Consider the following 17231-nt stretch of genomic DNA (forward strand, 5'->3'; position numbering starts at 1 on the left):
TAGTATTGGAAACCCTTTTCTCCTCTTAACCAACCATAGAACCATTTAAGCATCCCTGTTGTTCTTGGAGTTGTCATGCTATTGGGATTATTAAAGAACCCCTGAAGAACCCCCTTTTCTAAGAGTGTAGCTTAAGGTATTTAAGATGGACCCTGCCGTTTACCACTATAGTGACTGTAAGGGTGAGTAGCTTACACTACTTCTGTCGCTTATAACACATGTCTGTCTTAGGAGAGATGTGTGGGTTTGTAAACAGTGTAAACTAATCGATTTTGAGATTGATGTAAAGAACAGTTTGTGTGTGTGTGTGTACACCAGGATTTTTTTTTTGAAGCAGTGTGAAGTGTACTGATTATTGGGTGATCACTTAAAGAGCCTCTCAGATGGGTAAACAGTACACACACTCTGCAACTGTGAAACCTCTGATTTATCTGCCAAGACTGAGGGCCAAACACGACCATCAATACCACTGCCACACACACATACACACACACGTTCACATACACAGCTAAAGTGGTGTAAACAGTCTTGGAAAGCTTTAACAAGTGTTCGCTCATCTTCTTTGTGGCTCATGATGAGGATGGTGAAGAAGCGAAAGCACAGTCTTCTGCAGGAGAAGGTGGAGAATAAAGCTTCTGCTTGACGTTGGATGAAAGAATCAGGCTTTTATTGTTGTCTGATTGTTCTCCTGTCTTCTGCGGTATGTGTGTGTTTGCGTGTGTGTGCTGAAGTGTTGGTTCCTTTCCCTCGTCTTTTGAGAGGAGCACAGATGGTAGGACTGGCGAATTTGTCAGCAGCCCAAAAAACTCCCACCCCACCCCCATCCCTCCTACTTACTTTCTTTCATCCATGTCCATTCTCTCTCTCTCTCTCTCTCTCTCTCTCTCTCTCTCTCTCTCTCTCTCTCTCTCTCTCTCTCTCTCTCTCTCTCTCTCTCTCTCTCTCTCTCTCTCTCTCTCTCTCTCTCTCTCTCTCTCTCTCTCTTTTACCTTCCATATGTTTTCAATGTCGTAACTAAAATAGTGTCCCAAAATGATCACTTCTGTAAATGAAAGTAAATGGATTTTACCACCTTTGTCTATTAATCTTATTTGTCTTATCATCTTATTAGGTTATGTCCTCCACCACTATTACAATTTCTGGCCATTTCGTATCAAATGATTTATGGCCGTATCGTATGGTATGGGCGCTACCTCTGTGGACACTGATCATAAAACCAAACATTCCAACAGGCTATTTAACGTTATCTAGAGCTATTTAACGGCCATATGTCTGCTCTTACCATTCTGCGGAGAAGAAACTCCTGTTTGTACAGTGGATGTGTCTGGTGCTTGGGATGCTGTCAGGTAAGACGTTGGCATAAGAGCTAACCTAAGAGACGGTGGATGGTTATATGGTGCTCCTTAACACTCTTCTTCCAACACATCTCTAACTGAATCTATTATACTACTCCTGAAGTTCTAACACAAAGTAAGCAAAGATATAAAATAAGGTGCATAAGAAGTTGTTATGATTCCTCAATGTAGTCACGCCTCATTACTACAGTAATCCTGAGCCTTAATGGTGGTCACTATGGGACGTTCCCACAGTGTTAAGAGCAGCTGCTGTTTTCAAATGCTGCGTAAAAATATTAAGCATGAAGTAAAATGATGCTGTTTTCATCTTCTCTGCTACTGCCTCATCTCCTCTCCTATCTTCTACTCCTCCTCTTCCTTCCTCTCTCCTCGTCTGCATGGGCCGTAATGACGTCCCAAGTGAGACACGCAGAGACCCCGCTACCCCTCTGTGTCCCACTTGCCAGATGAGGCCCACACACACGCGCATACACACGCATAGACAGGCAGACACAAGCGTGGTAGACCTATCTAGACAGATATTGGAAGAGCCTTTACTTCAAAAGGGCAGAGAATGACATCGATCAGAGCGCCAGCCTTTGTTCATTTGTTCATGTCAGAGAGGGAGAGGAAGTGCGGGGGGAAAGCGAGGCATTACATGCTTGGCCAGCTATCACTGTGTAGAAAAACGCTGAGAAAGGATAGCTGAGACATAGCTCTCACTCTCACGGTCTTACTCTCACTTACACACACACTCACTCTCTCTCTCTCTCTCTCTCTCTCTCTCTCTCTCTCTCTCTCTCTCTCTTTTCCTTTATTTCTTTTCTTTCCTTCTTTTCTTTCCTTCTTTATTTTTTACCTTCTTTCTTTTTTCCCTTCCTTCATTATTCTTTACTTTCTTTTGGTATTTCCTTCTGTTCCCTGTTCTTCTTTTTCTTTAATTTGTTATTTGTAACCTTCTTTTTTCCAACCTTTTTTTATTTTTCTGTTTAATTTTTCCTTTTTTTTTCTATGTGTTTTCTTTATTCTCATGTATTTCTTTTTTTTCTTTCCTTTTTGCAGTTTTTTTTCTTTTTCATACTTTATCTTATGTCTGTCTCGTAACTGCTGCACTATGTTTGGTGTTTTGAGGCTCGTCCTGTAGAGAGCTGAGACTGGTTGAGGCCAAGGTTTCAGAGGGTTTCTCGGCACGGTCTGACTATGTCGGTGTGAAGCTCCAGATCATCTCTGCGTCTCAGCACACAGTGCTTCTAAAGAGTGGAGGGCTGAGCTCATTGGCTGTGTGTCAGAGTGCAGTGGGAATTCTCCTCACCCAACAGCAGCAAATTGGGTTACAACCACTCAGCCTTTTACACACCAACACACCAAAAAGCTGCTTCTGCTGCTGATGGCCAGGCCTATCTGAACTGGCTCTGTGTACACACACACACACACACACACACACACACACACACACACACACACACACACAGCCAGACACATATATAACTTATTCTTAATAATCCATATAAATTTTTTTGTTGTTTTGAGATTCTCTGTAATCATTTCATCTCGCTGTTGGCACCATGGGCTATGTTCATCAATCATGCTGTCAGATGTTGCTACTGTATCATGTGTGAACCAGCCAACCAGTCGACCTCAGTCAAACTGAGCCTTCACTAAAAAAAAAGCCTTTTAACTGCTGTTGGAGCTTTTTGTATGAAGCATCCATCAATTTGTTTACCGTTGCCTGTGCCCTGCTGTAAAAGCCCTACAGCAAGCTGCGGTTCCCTTTTATCTATCATCTAAATGACAGGCATGATGCCACATTTTCTTTTTTCCATATAGATACTAAAGATATACACTGATGCCCATTTTAATAAGTTTTCTTTAAAAAGTACAAAGCTATGAAATGAGTTATTTATAATTGAAACATTTTAATGAAGAAGTAGTCAAATTTCAGGCTAATCTGCCACCATAAAAAACGGTCACCAAGCGATGTTTGTCAGCACAGGTGTCTATTAGCTGTTGTGGAGCTGGGAACCTGGTGCTTTTTCTCCTAATTTGTTCCTCCAAATGAATTATGTACACTAGTGTTCTTAACCCTGCTGATTTCTCTGTCCCGACCAGTCCAGCTCTTAAATCATTTTTAACCATTTGAGAGACGTTTTCGGACTTCACAGCAACAAACAGCTGTTTCAGCTGTCATCACTCCACTGCCTAATGTTGTGTTGTGTTACAAGCAATTCAGGGGTAGTTCAAGCTAGATTAGGAACAGAATTGGATCCGATTCAATCTTTTACTGATACCTGATCCAGATATTTCATCTGATATTGGCCTGATACTGATACTAGTATCGGGACGGTGCTGTCATCAAAACTTTCTGTCTGTATGTCTTTCTGAAACGTTATGCTGCTCTGCAAGCAATGCAGTGATCTTTCTGGCTGGATTTTTTACAGAATGGTATCAGATTTGCACTGTTTGCACTTTCTGCACTTTCTGGTAGTGCCTGATAGTCAGACTGGTGCTATTGACTCTGTAATAATCACAATGTCCCATCGCCAAGACTTCTATATCCCTCAGCATTTTAGCAATTAACCCCCCAGATTAAATTAACCAACATTTTCCTTCCTTAATGGCTGCCATAATTTATCCATGCCATGAAATCAAGTGTGTGTGTGTGTGTGTTTGTTTTAGTGGGATGGCAGCCAGAAAGAGCTTTAAGAGTTTTAAGCTTTTGTGTCCCCAGACACACAAGAGGGCCTGGCAGATGACACCATTCATTGCTCTGAGTAGATGAGGCTGATGTGAGTCATAAAGAGGGTGAGGACACAAAGTGACTGTGATTTTAGGATGTGGATTGTGCTCCTGTGTTCCCTCAGTCACACAATGATGGACAGATAGATTTGAGATAGTTGCTACTAATGTTTTGGGGATGTGATGTACTTTTAGTTTAAGGCTGTAAGAAAACCTTTAAGAATTGAAACAAAGACACCAAATGGGTCTTTATTTTGTGTTGACGGAAACTGTACATTTGGCTAAGCTGTTCCTAAAAGACAGACAGCCACGTAAGCAGGGTCCAGAAATAGGGTGTTTGAAGGTGAACGTGTGTGATGTCAGGCTAAAGAGAAACAGTGAGAGCTTCAGAAACACACACTCAACCTGCACGCTTAATAATAGAATAATTATTGTTTAGATGACCATACTATTTGTTCTTTTCTACATAGATGATAGAAAGCCACTATATTTAAGCTATATGTAGGACCTGACACTAATTCACTATGAATTGTCTTGTTTGGTTTTACATCAAGACTAAGACGTTCCCATTCCCCTGCATGCGAAACTGGATGGGTGAAATCGGTTGATGTTGTGAAGTGTGTGATGTTGATGATGGTGTGTGTGAGGTGTGATGTGTGTGTGAGGGTGTGTGTGAGGTGTGTGAGGTGTGTGTGAGGTGTGTGTGGAGTGTGAGTGTGTGTGTGTGTGTGTGTGTGTGTGTGTGTGTGTGTTAGAAAGCAGCCCAGGTGGCGTTGGTCCACCTCCAGTCTTATCTGGTTGAACATGTTGAGCGTTTAACTCAGAAATAACCGCTTGCGACCCTCCTCATTCTCATTCAGCTACTGATTGCATAAAAGGGTCGTCATGGCAGCCCAGTGCCTTGCCATGGCAACGAGTTGTTGATTGACAGCGACGGGTCTAAACGGTGGCTGGCTGTCGGTCAGGACTTGAGAGGCTCTGGAAGTGTGTGTGTGTGTGTGTGTGTGTGTGTGTGTGTGTGTGTGTGTGTGTGTGTGTGTGTGTGTGTGTGTGTGTTTAATGGGAACTGACAAGACACCAGCATGGTCTGCTTAAATACTGTGGTGGCATCGTCAGCACGCTACCCATAACTCCTTGGGCTGAGGTTACACAATCCACCTCAACACAATGTGTCACGACTCATCAGTTTGAGGAATGCCGGAGAGGATTCCTCTAAAAACTGATTTTAGCACGTTCGCCATACAGTTTTATATTAGGGATGTTATTGAATATAAGAAACTAACCCTAACCCTAGCTCTGGCTCATTTACAGTAATTGTCTTGTGGTACCTGTATGCTTAATAATAGAATAATTATTGTTTAGGTGACGATAATATTATTTATTTTCTACTTAGATGATAGAAATCCACTATGTTTAGGCTATATGTAGGACCTGGCTCTAATTCACTATGAAGTGTCTTGTTTTGACAGATGTTACATCAAGACTAAGACGTTCCCATTCACCTGCATGCAAACAATATAAGATAATCCATTCTAAACTGAGATGAGACTTTTTTTTCAAGCCCTAAGCTTGTTAACCTATACTTCAGGTTAACCCTATAATAAAGAAGTTAATTTCTGAATAATGTTTTTTATTTATTTATTTATTTATTTTTTATATGTATAACTATGGCCGATTTAAACTTCCTGCAGGGCCCTTGTTTGACCATTAACCAGGCCCTGATTGAGTACAGTCTTAGTGTATACACAGCATGAATGGCCCTTTAAAACATCTGTTTAAGATCTGAAACCATGAAATCACATATTGTATTGATTGCATGTTATCGACACATTATACAAATTTGCACTGCATTGATTAATGAATGTCTCCTTGAAGAGATGGAATGTCTTTTGACGATTGAGAAAACACAGGAATGTGTCTCCATCTGGTCGTATATGGTGTTGTGTGTTCCTTCAAAGCAAACCAATAGGGCTGTGTATTGGCCTGACCCTGGCAATATGGTAGATACACACCCCTGATTTGATCCCAGCCTACCATATCTTTGCATGTGAACTATTCATTAACGTAGGTATTGCGTTTTGAGAATTGATGCAGTATTGCAACATATATCACGATTCGTTAATTATAGAGATACTTTCTTACACTTCTACTATCTGGGGATTAAAAAAAATTAAAAAAACTTAATTGTTAGAAAAAACAATGAAGGCAATAACGTGCTACTTTTTCTTCAACAAAAAGGACAATTTGCTAGCTACCTTTTTTGTGGTAATCATACTGTCTGGTATAGAATATTTAAAAAATGAGCTAAATTACTGATATGCAGTTGAAAAATCTTAATTTGTTGAATCGTTAAAGCCATGATTTCCGCAAGGTTACAGCTCAGACGCATACAGTTCCTCACACTTACCACAGAATGCGTAAAGCTCATGGTTTTATTGTGCTGCCTGTGCTTTTAGTGATCAGCAAATTCAAATAAACAGAATCACTGATGTGTCCGTGCCTGTCTGCATGCGTGTGTACCTTTCCTCTTATCTCAACATCATTGGAAAATTTGTCTGCGGCCATCACCATGGCAATACCGCCGTAGTCCAGTCCTTTCTTTGGTCCTGTTTTGTTTCAGCAGACTGCATTCATACTTCATCACCACACATATGGCAGCCTGCTGACCTTTCAGAGCTGCTGTTGGTGGCATTACAGTTGAATAAGAGCTGAACAGACATCAGCAGCTGTGCTTGTGTCACAAAGCCCTTTCTTTTAAGGTTTGGTGTGCAAGTACGAGGAGTTTGGTATGATCAGGATATGTTGCTTTTACGTACACCTATAATTGCGTTTGACCATGTTTCTTTATTGTCCACTTGTCATGAAAAATGACTAAAACGGAGTACGAAGTTTTTTGCGTGACCGTATGATTAACGAATATCTGATGACAAAAGTACAAAATTATTTGTCTTCATTTTGAAGCACATTTGACACCGATGAAGTGATTAATAGATCAGTAATCTCAATAAATGCAGATTCAAGTTTCATTTGGTAACGCCCTACACCACTCCTTCAGTCCACTTGACAGACACTCAGTGCATTAAGCCTCAGAAACAAAAAGTGTTAGAGTTGTGTTTTTTTTGGCTGTAGAAACCATAATGAGTCTGCAATGTGATCTGCTGTGATAACCCACTGACCCATTGCAGGGTTTCGCTCACGGCAGTGTGTGGTTCTACTGGAAGGCATCATGAAAGCTGCTGAGCCTTCAGAGTGTTTCCACAGAATGTCCTCCGCTTCCCCGTGCAGCTTTACCTCTTGCTCACTTTGAATAGTATTTACATCCATTTGAATGAAAACCTTTCAAGAGCTAGCACTCGCCACATCCTCTTATGTACGTATGTGTGTGTGTGTGTGTATGTGTGTGTATGTACGTGTTATTTTGTGTACCTGATGTTCCTGAGGCTTCCTCAACTTGAAGGGAAATTCTGTCCTGACGGACCTATGGCTTTCTTTTTCGAGGTTGCGTGTGTCCTCCGGTCCCTAATCTCTCAACCCGGTAAGACGTGTGTTTGTGTGTGTGTGTGTGTGTATAGGGTAATGTGCATCTACTGCGCTTGTCTTCGTTTTGCTTCGTCCTTCAGATGTTGAGTGGAAATATTTACTTGAATGCACTTTATGTAACGACTTGTATATGACGTGAATGTGAGATTACCTGTAACTTGGCTTTGCGTTACAAAATAAAGAGTTGATTAAGTGCTGTTGGTGAAACAGCAGAATTTCACAATGAAATTTAATTATCTCATGAACAGAACTTGGATTCCTTACAGTTTGTGTTTATTTAATGGACTTTGGACTTGGACGGACTGATGTATGTTCTCACTCGAACTCCACTTGTGCTGCTGTAGTTGTCTTAAGGCTTCCTGAAGGAAGTCAGCAGTTGTATCTTGAGTGTCTGGCGTCAGGCTGATTGACATGTCATCTGCATATGCATAATAAGCAGCTGCCCCTCAAAATAAGATGGACTATTTCTACCGCTTGTTTGTAACTAACACACACACGCAAATGCACTCACAAGCTCACACTGCCCATTTCTCTTCCTCTTTCACTTTGTGAACAATAGCTCTGTGTTTCGAAATGGTCATGTCCTGCTGTGCGTCCGAGTCTGCTTTCATCTCATGTCACTGCCCCACTTGTACTGCCTTAGCTTATTTCAAACAAACCTGTTCAAAATTCTGACCCTTTCCTTTACTTATTTATTTACACTTTATCAGGTTGGTGAAAACCCAATGAACAGGTAGACCATTTCTAGGTACGCTTAGCTTAATTCATATTTCATATTTCATATTGCATTACTATTGTCTATTTATGAGGCTATTAATATTGGTAATCACTGTGCCAGGACATTAATGTGATTATTACTAAACAACTGGTTACAGAGCAGGCACTCAGTTGTTAGTATTATCCTGGATACTTATTGGTATGACAATACGCACCGCACTCCCATCTGCATAATATTTATGCGCCATACTCCCTGCACATTACACTTTAACTGCTTTGTTATATTCTTATTCATTCTGTTTATGTATTTGTATTTAAATAGGAGGCTTCTTTGATCTTTGCTCTTTTTTGCTTTTCACTGTACTTCTATGCCACTGTAATACCTGACTTTCCCTCTGGGACTAATAAAGTTATCTATTTATTTATCTATCTAGCTTCTTATAAAGTGGGCAGGTGGTGATTGGCTGACTACAGTGGAAGACAATTGAGCACCAGTCTTGCACATATTAAAGTCATCAAAGTAAGGTGAAAGTAGTTGTGCTTGGTGTTGGTTTTAATGTTATCAGAGAATTGCGCAGGCTCAAATGCATGAACAGATTATTTTAAAAAAGACACTTGTTCAGGTTTTGACATTAAAGTCTGGTGGTTTAGTTGGAAGTGTGCTTATAAGGGCAGTACTAAATCTAACCTGAACTTCTATGATCTGTCAGTAACATTGTAAAGCAAAACATTGGTTGTGTATAAAAATGTCCAAAAGATCTAAATAACAAAGTTTCTTTAGATGTTTGTCAAAATTCAAGAGGTTGGGACGCTGCCAATCCATCGCCTTGGTTGTTGCAATGCCAATGGCAGAGACAACAGTGATTAGTTGAGTAAGCTGATGGCAAATATAGTGTGATCAAAATATTCATTTACTCTTTAGAAAATCATGTTTTGTTTGCAAGACATTAGTTAACACACTAGTTCAAATTAATACAAACATTAATACAAATGTTTAAATTAATTTATTGATGTCTTAAAATATCGCATGAATGTCAGTTTGTAAAGGTCTTAACATGAGTAACTTAACAACCTCTTCAATTTTAATTTAAGGAACTGCAAAAATATTAATCATTTTAGACAATTCTAAATACTTTTTAAGAATGTATCTTTTAAATGAATAAAAAAGCACATTTAAGAATATTTAATATCTTAATTCACATAAAACCTTATCATATCAAGTCAAGTCAAGTCAAGTGGGTTTATTGTCATTTCAACTACATACAGAGTACAGAGTTCCTCCAGGACCATGGTGCAACATAGACAGTGCATACAAGACATTCGTATTTGTGAGCTTTACCTCACAAAGAGAACAGCAGCAGCAGGCAATAGGTCGATCAGTCATTGGCCGTGAACCGTGTGGTAATTCTATAGCTAGAACCGTGCAGGCCATTTGAGGGCCAGTGTGAAAGAGCTGCAGGCAGATGGAGAAAGGGGTGAAAGCCCAGTGGCCTACATTCAATCCATTTCCTGCACACCAGTTAAGAAGGACAATCATCCTTTTCACTACTGCCATACAGTATTGATGAGGGCTTTGTCATGTGGGACTACACACACACACACACACACGTGCGCACACCCACACACACACATTATTACACAGTGCTCAGGATGTACCGGACTGGTAAAGCATCTGTTACACAAGCGCATGCTGTTGAGTTTTAATAGCTTCCTGTCATGTCTCCTCCCGTGGTTTTTGCTAGCAAACGTACCTCATGTAACCCATATAATGGTGAGATATGGCTCCCGTGTTTTGCAAATTCACTGCTGGAATGACAGCGTATAAATCCATTCTGCCACAAGAGAGTCGCAAAGCTTTAGTTTCAATAAGCTGCAGTATAAAGAGCCCGAATGAAACATTAACCTGATATGAGAGGCATCCATCAAGAGTGAAGACCATGTGAAGAGTGTTTCACCAGAAGACTCATTTGATTTAGAGTTGGGCACTCTTCATTAAGCTACTGTGTGTGCCTGCTAGGCTCTTTTGGGATGTTTTAGGACTCATGGCATCATCTTGCTTGGCATGTGGTATGCATGCATCCATACCAGCCAGTACATTAACTGTCAGAGGAAAACAACCAATATAAACCATGTAAAATAAATAAATAAATAATAATAATAATTAAAGTTTGGCGTAGTACACAAAACTCACCAGTTCAGAGAATTTTAATCTGCATGTTTGAAAAATTGTTTTTGTAAAGCCACAAGACCCAGCACAGTTACTTATCTCCACCTTTTCAGCCTATGGCAGTTTAGCCCCGCCCATTTACATGTAAATAAAGCGTTTCTCAGCCTTTAATTGGATTTATTGGCATCATGTTGATAAAACATAGATAATGTCTTGAGTGATTTATTAACTTTTGTTGAAGATGAAGAGTTGAGACTGCATGTTATTTATTTTGAGAGATAGTTTGGCCAACAAATAAGTGAACCCAGATGCAGTCGATAAACCAAGGCATGTTTGATATTTGATTGCTGCTTCTTTAGCTTAGAATGGTAGATGCTAGGCTAACATTGCTAATGAACACTGGACCTGGACTGTCACCAGTCTCATCTGGGTAAATACATACTAAAATCTAAAAGCTATGTATACAAGTCAAAAAACAATCAGCAAAACAGTATTTAAATATCTAAACTACTTTTGAAACAGTTTCTCAGAATGACGGTCCCATTATTCAGCTTTGCATGTTCCAAATCTATATTTGCATCAGTTTTTTTTTTTAATAGGCTAAAGAATTAATTTCTTAATTCTCACAAAACCGTATCTAATTGAGGAACAGAAGGGAACTGCAGTTAATACAGGCATCATATCAGAAGCTTTACATCTTCAGATACCAGACATGTCCTGGCTGATCAACTGGATCTGGGGTCAGTGATCAATCATCCATTTGATTTTTTCCCCAAACTATACCTTTAAAGCGACTCTACAGATTTTACACAAATATGTCTCTTGTTACGCAGAGTTCTTGTGAATGCAGTTAGCAGAGTGCTGAGCCCAGAGTAGCCATGATAGTGGTGCCGTTCTCCTTTTAGACATCAGTGGAGCATCAATAGGATTTTAATATTGTTATTTTAAGGTAAAAATGCTACATTTAAATAGCATTGTAAAATTGTATGTAATTTATGTGACTTATGTGATTTAAGGCTGCGTTTAGACAGTTTAGAAATGGGCAATCAGATTAGACAGTTGACTATTATGTCAGCCAGTTAAAATGCTATTTTTATGTAAAGCTACTGGAATTTTGAGCAAATTTGTCCAGTACAGCGCACAAATATTACATTGGGTTTGCAAATACGCCACTTTATTGACTGCCACTAGTTGTCACAGCCAACTAGCCGCCGCAAATACATTTAGGTCTGATAGCCAGGCGTGGTTTTGTTTGTGTGCTCTTCTGTAGCCATATGGGAATGTGTGTGCACTAATTTGGACACACACACATTTTTGCTTTCAATTAAGACACGTCTCCTCTGAATACACCCACGTCTTCAGAAACTGCCCTTGTTGAATGTAGCTCTGATTGTATAGATGCGTATTTTGCATACCTGGACTGTAGAAAAGCTCAGTTACTACATCTACATGTGGAGCCGTATTATCCTATAATGTGATCTCTACTCAGCTTGTCTGCTTGTCTTCGCTTTGCCTAATCACTGCAGTGTTTGCCATCCTGTGAACTCCACCAGCTGTGAGCTGCCAGTGTTTATAGTCTGCTGTTCTGCCCTGAGCTCTGCCCACTCTTTTCCCACAAGGCCTCTGCTCTAAAGAGCCTGCCGAAGGTGCAGATCTGGAGCTTCATGGATGTTGTGTTAAAGTTGTGGTAAATACAAATATTGATTGCGTTGACCTTCATCTCGCGCACACTCATTCAGAACTATCAAGGAGAGTCATACCGGGCATATCTCGTGGCTCAGCTTTTTTTTTTCCACTGCTGTTATTACAAGATGTGCCTTAGCAGTTGTTTGTACTTTGCTCACCATAAACCCCTTGCTTTAAATGCAGTGTGCACCTTTTTCTGAGCTCCAGTGATACACCGGTGTGAGAATTCCTTCTCTTCTGGTTCTCTGTGCCAGATCTGTTTATTGTATCCATTAGCATGTGCCACTTTTCATCCTTTGGGATGATTCCTAGATTGCTATAACCGCTGATGATTCAGCCCGGGGTTGGACCATATAAGGATATGTATGGTTATTGTGATACGTTGACCACAATGTCACAGTATGTCCGTATACAACATACCCTGCTTTATTATTTACATGCATGTCAGGGCCTTCATTAGCTGAATCAACTGTGTTACGTTGGGGTTTGAACCTAAAGTCTGCATGGTGGTAGGTCACCAGGACTGGGCTCCCCTGCTGGAACTCCTTGATATCTCCTGTGATGCTGGCGATGGGAAATCCGAAACCTCATGTGAAGCATCAGTTTAGGAGAGTGGACTATTCTGACGACTGCCGGACATGGGTCACATTAAAAAGATAGTGTGAGCAGCCTAAAAAACACTTTACCTGCTGTGTGAAAGTAGCCTCTGTTCCTTTTAGTGGTTCTTTTTCATGCTCCTGGGGAGCTTTTTCTGGTGCTGCCTCCCTAAGCCGATTCTTCGTTATGGGTCTGGATAGAAGTGAACCATTAACCGATTTGGAAAATAGCGCGGAGATAAAATAAGTGCGTTACTCGAGGACTTGATGACCCAGATTTGTTTGTTTAGCCTGGCCCTCAGAGTTCTGTTCACTGCTATTTTTGGCGGGTTTAAATTAGCTGTGGACAATAAGGCTGTTTTCTGGAAGGATCATACACACGGTCATTGCTTTGTTTTAAAAGACTGAACATCTGCATAGCATTATCCTTTAATAAGATCTCTACTCAGCTTGCCCTGGTCTGTTGCAGTGAAGTGTCTTTGCTTTGCTGAACCGCCTGAGACCCGGACTTTTGCTTGGTGTACGTTTTTATTTTCTCCTATTTGGGATTTGTGGCACCTAACGAGTATAAAAACTATACATATGAGGCCAAAGGGTCAAATCTAACAAAATTTATAACATATAAATACATGTTTGCTGTGTATGTCTTCCTGTCTCAGTAGTGCTTTAATTATGCATAGTAACACTCTCACTTTGTGTACCTGCAGATTTTAACTACAACACGGATGGGTATGAGGGGGACGGTGCAGAGGACAGAAAGTCTCAGGATGGGTCAGAAACTATGCCCTTCATCGACGAGTCGCCCACCATGTCCCCACAGCTGTGTGTCCGACCTGATGGTGAAGCTGTGTCTCCTACACCGCCCGAGGGTCTGCTGCCTGGGGTAAGAGTGAGTGAGTGAGCGTGTGTCTAAATGTCTTCACATGGGTGGAATGTGGGCTAGGTGGGTACTAGGTGGGCATGAACTCCAAGTGGGTTTGTACATACTTTGTTACTGAGACCCAGTTGGGCTCCCCAAATGGGCCCCACCGTTTCAACCCACCCTAATCTCACATGTGGCTGTACAATCCTCCTGGTCCCATCACTGACCCTGGTGGAACACTGGTGAGCATCAATATGTGGGACCAACATGGAACCCATAGAGAAAAACTTTCTGGTTTCCAGTTGGGCTAACCATACAGGCCTCACATGGACCGGTTGGCTGGGAACAGCTGCCCTCTGCATTGTGTGAACGTTTCAGAACGAATGGACCTCCTTCTGTAAAGTCACCATTTCATTGGTTGTGACTGTATGCTTGCTCCATTGTTCTGTATCTTGGAGAGATTAGTTTATGGAGCTCGAACTGTCGGTCCTGGTTATGATAAGAGAGTCTTTTCATTTTGTGTTCTTTTTCCAGCGTTGCATAATGGCATTTTGTCTGAACCCTTATGTAAGAAGCGGTGGTGAATGTTTTTGTGAAGAGCAGGGATGGAGTGAAATGGTAGTTTAGCTGCTGTTTGACGGTATTTGAGATGGATGGTTGGGTTTGATTGGACTTTTTAAGTAAATGAATATTGGATGTGGGATTTAGTGTCTTTCACTTTGTCCTAGTTGTGTCCAGAGACAGTAGGTTATATTATGAAGTGTGTATGTGTGTATGTGTGTATGTGTGTGTACACACACACACACACACACACACACACACACACCTTCTCTCTCTGCTCACTCACTCTCTCACGGCCTCTCTCTGCTCCTCTACTCCATCTTCTTTTTAGATCTCTCTCTCTTGCTCTCCTTTCTGTCTTTCTTTCTCTCTCTCACTCACTCACTTTCTCACTCACTCTATTGTAGCCTCCCTTTCACTCTTTCAACCCTTTTCTCTCTCTCTCTCTCTCTCTCTCTCTCTTCCTTTCTATCAGTTTATTACTCTATATTCCAGTCTCATTCTCTCCCTTTTTACTGCTCTCTCTTTCTTTTTCATCTTACACTATTTTTTCCACTACACCTTTTCTCTCGTTCCCACCCTCTGTCTACTCCTCTGCTCCTCTTGCTTTCATTTTTTTTCTCCCTGTACACCTGTTTTTTCTGACTCTCCCACTGTACACTGACTTTCCCACTCTCACACTCTATCTCTCAATCTGTCTGCTGACCCCTCTCTGACCTTCTCCATCTCTCTAATCATGTACACCTGTTCCTCAGGGCATTCAGGGCTAGTTTTGGTTTTGTGTAAAAGAAATAAATAACCCTGATCTTCCAGCTTCCTCTGCTTCTTACAGAGTGCATCCCCCCCTCCCCTTTTCACACTGACAATGATTATACCACCCTAGCCTGTCCTTCACACCTACCATGATGAAGAGACAGGAACCATTTCAGCTAAAGGTTACAGTTCCAACTGAGTGACCGTAATAGTTATTCTCTCTCATCATACACAGAGCCAATCCACAAAGCTAGATTACATCATCCCCACCTCACCATGCAAGAGCTACTTCTCACTTCAGTATAATTTCTTTCATGGAATATACAGCAGACCATCATCAGTGAGCCTGTTCCTGTGTGCCTGTTTTCTGAGGTTTATATTCTTATGTGTCTGTGTCTGAGTTCATATTTGTGTTATTGGTATAGTGAGTCAGTAGTGGGCAAAGGCCCAAACTCCAAAACACAAATGCATCCATCTCCATCTAGTGGTGAACATGTGAAAGTGCGTGTTTAGCCCTAGCAGGATTGCTCAAATCTGTGGGTTTCACTCTCAGTTCCTCAGTTCCGGACAAACCAGCCAGACTTCGAAAACCCTTCCTAATGATGAATCTTAAAGGTGGTGGGAACGTTTGCATGGTACCAAACGCAACCATTCACTCACACACTCACAGGCAGTTTAGCATAGCCAATTCACCTACACTGAAAGCACACACCAAACTCCTCACAGTCAGTAATCGGAGTCAGGATCAAACCCACAGCACCAGGCACCTGGAGCTGTGCAACACACGCACTACCTGTGTTATACACTTATACAGTTCCGGAAAACATGCAGGTTTTTGCAAAAATAATTGCTTATTAATGCTAATGCAAGCCATATTAAATAAAATCAGAGTATTCAAGGCATTGATGTTAGTGTTGATTTATAGTGAGTGCAGTAGGACCTGACGATACTGTATGTATCACAATACAGGGGCTTCTGTAAGCAGTGTGATTATATTGCAAGTTTAAATCAAATTTTAAGAAACCGGTCACAACTGCACCAGCACCTGACTTTATGCTGTTAGAACAGTGGGATCTGAAGAGAGGACAGCCCTGCTATCCCTGTTAAATAGCAGTCAGGGGGTTAAACATAACACAAAATAAACCACTGTCTGCCACCAGTCTCTGCATGTAAACTATTCTAAACTATATAAAACATCAATACTGTGCTAATAAGAATTGATACAGTATTGTAAAACATATCACAATACTTCAGAATGCCAATATATACTTACACCCTAGAGTACAATAGACTGAAACACAATGTAAATGCTGTCACATGAAGTATCCCTGTTTAGGACACCCTGGCCTTAAGCCTAATCAAAGGTTGGTCAATAGAATGGACTCTTTAATGAGTGACTATTGAGCATGGTGGGAACTTGTTGAGTAATACCTGTGTATCTGCCTCACTACTAAAAAGAGGAATTAGCATTGAGCAATGTGTTGCGGCTTTCGATTATGTCAAGGCGTTTTCCCCCTTTACTCGGAACTCTTCAGTACACGTGGGAAGCACTGAAGGAACAGGAGGTAGACCAAACAACAGTTCCAAGGGTAGCTTACACGTTACTCAGTGCACGCAGGGCAGGATATTCCCAAATCTGACACTGATGCCGATGGATTGGAGTGTGTAAACAGGAAAGGCAGATCTGTGGCTGTGCTAGACAAACTCCTTTAAAAGGCTCATGTTATGTAAACCCTAATTTTCCTCACTTTGTTGAATTAAGAGTTTGAAATAGTGCGTAAACACAAGACTCCATGGTTCTCCCGTGCATGCCAAAGTTAGAAGGAGTGAACATGAACTGCCAATCAGAACAGTGATTTTTGTATCAGAAATACTTCATCTCTGTCACGTAACAACCTTGTATCTTCCAAATAGCAGCTTTACAGGAGGAGGAAAACAAAAACGTCCTTATCTCCCAATGAAAGTCAATGTAAAAAAAAAAAGTAATTACCCAGCCATTTTGGTGCATTTTCTGTTGGTCCATTTACTATAAAATTATGACATAATTTAAAGCACAACTATGAATACACAAGTAAAAATGGAGATCCAAGTTTTTTTGCATACCAGGAACAATATGAAAATGCTGAAACTCCCATCATGACTTAAACAGTACAGCAGTAAAATACTAGGCTTATTTGTTATATTATAATGGATTATAAAAAAGCACTTGCAGCAAAATGACATGTTATACTGTTTTTTTGTTTGCTGTTTCAGAATAGCAGCAGTGGCTTTGACTGTGA

The 17231-nt window shown here is 40.8% G+C and overlaps 1 protein-coding gene across 4 annotated transcripts in view; it reads left to right on the plus strand.

Moving 5' to 3' along the window:
• Positions 1 to 17231, plus strand: part of abr (ABR activator of RhoGEF and GTPase) — a 192057-nt gene that overhangs the window by 60603 nt on the left and 114223 nt on the right. For 3 of the 4 annotated variants that reach the window (XM_072674897.1, XM_072674905.1, XM_072674921.1), the window contains exon 2: positions 13484 to 13659. In XM_072674897.1, the coding sequence (XP_072530998.1) occupies positions 13484 to 13659 (176 nt within the window). Of the gene's footprint in view, positions 1 to 13477; positions 13660 to 17231 lie in introns of all 4 variants that reach the window. The other variant, XM_072674889.1, reaches the window with a different exon arrangement.

The sequence above is a fragment of the Salminus brasiliensis genome, chromosome 1 (genome assembly GCF_030463535.1).
Source record: "Salminus brasiliensis chromosome 1, fSalBra1.hap2, whole genome shotgun sequence".
In the NCBI taxonomy this organism is placed as follows: domain Eukaryota; kingdom Metazoa; phylum Chordata; class Actinopteri; order Characiformes; family Bryconidae; genus Salminus; species Salminus brasiliensis.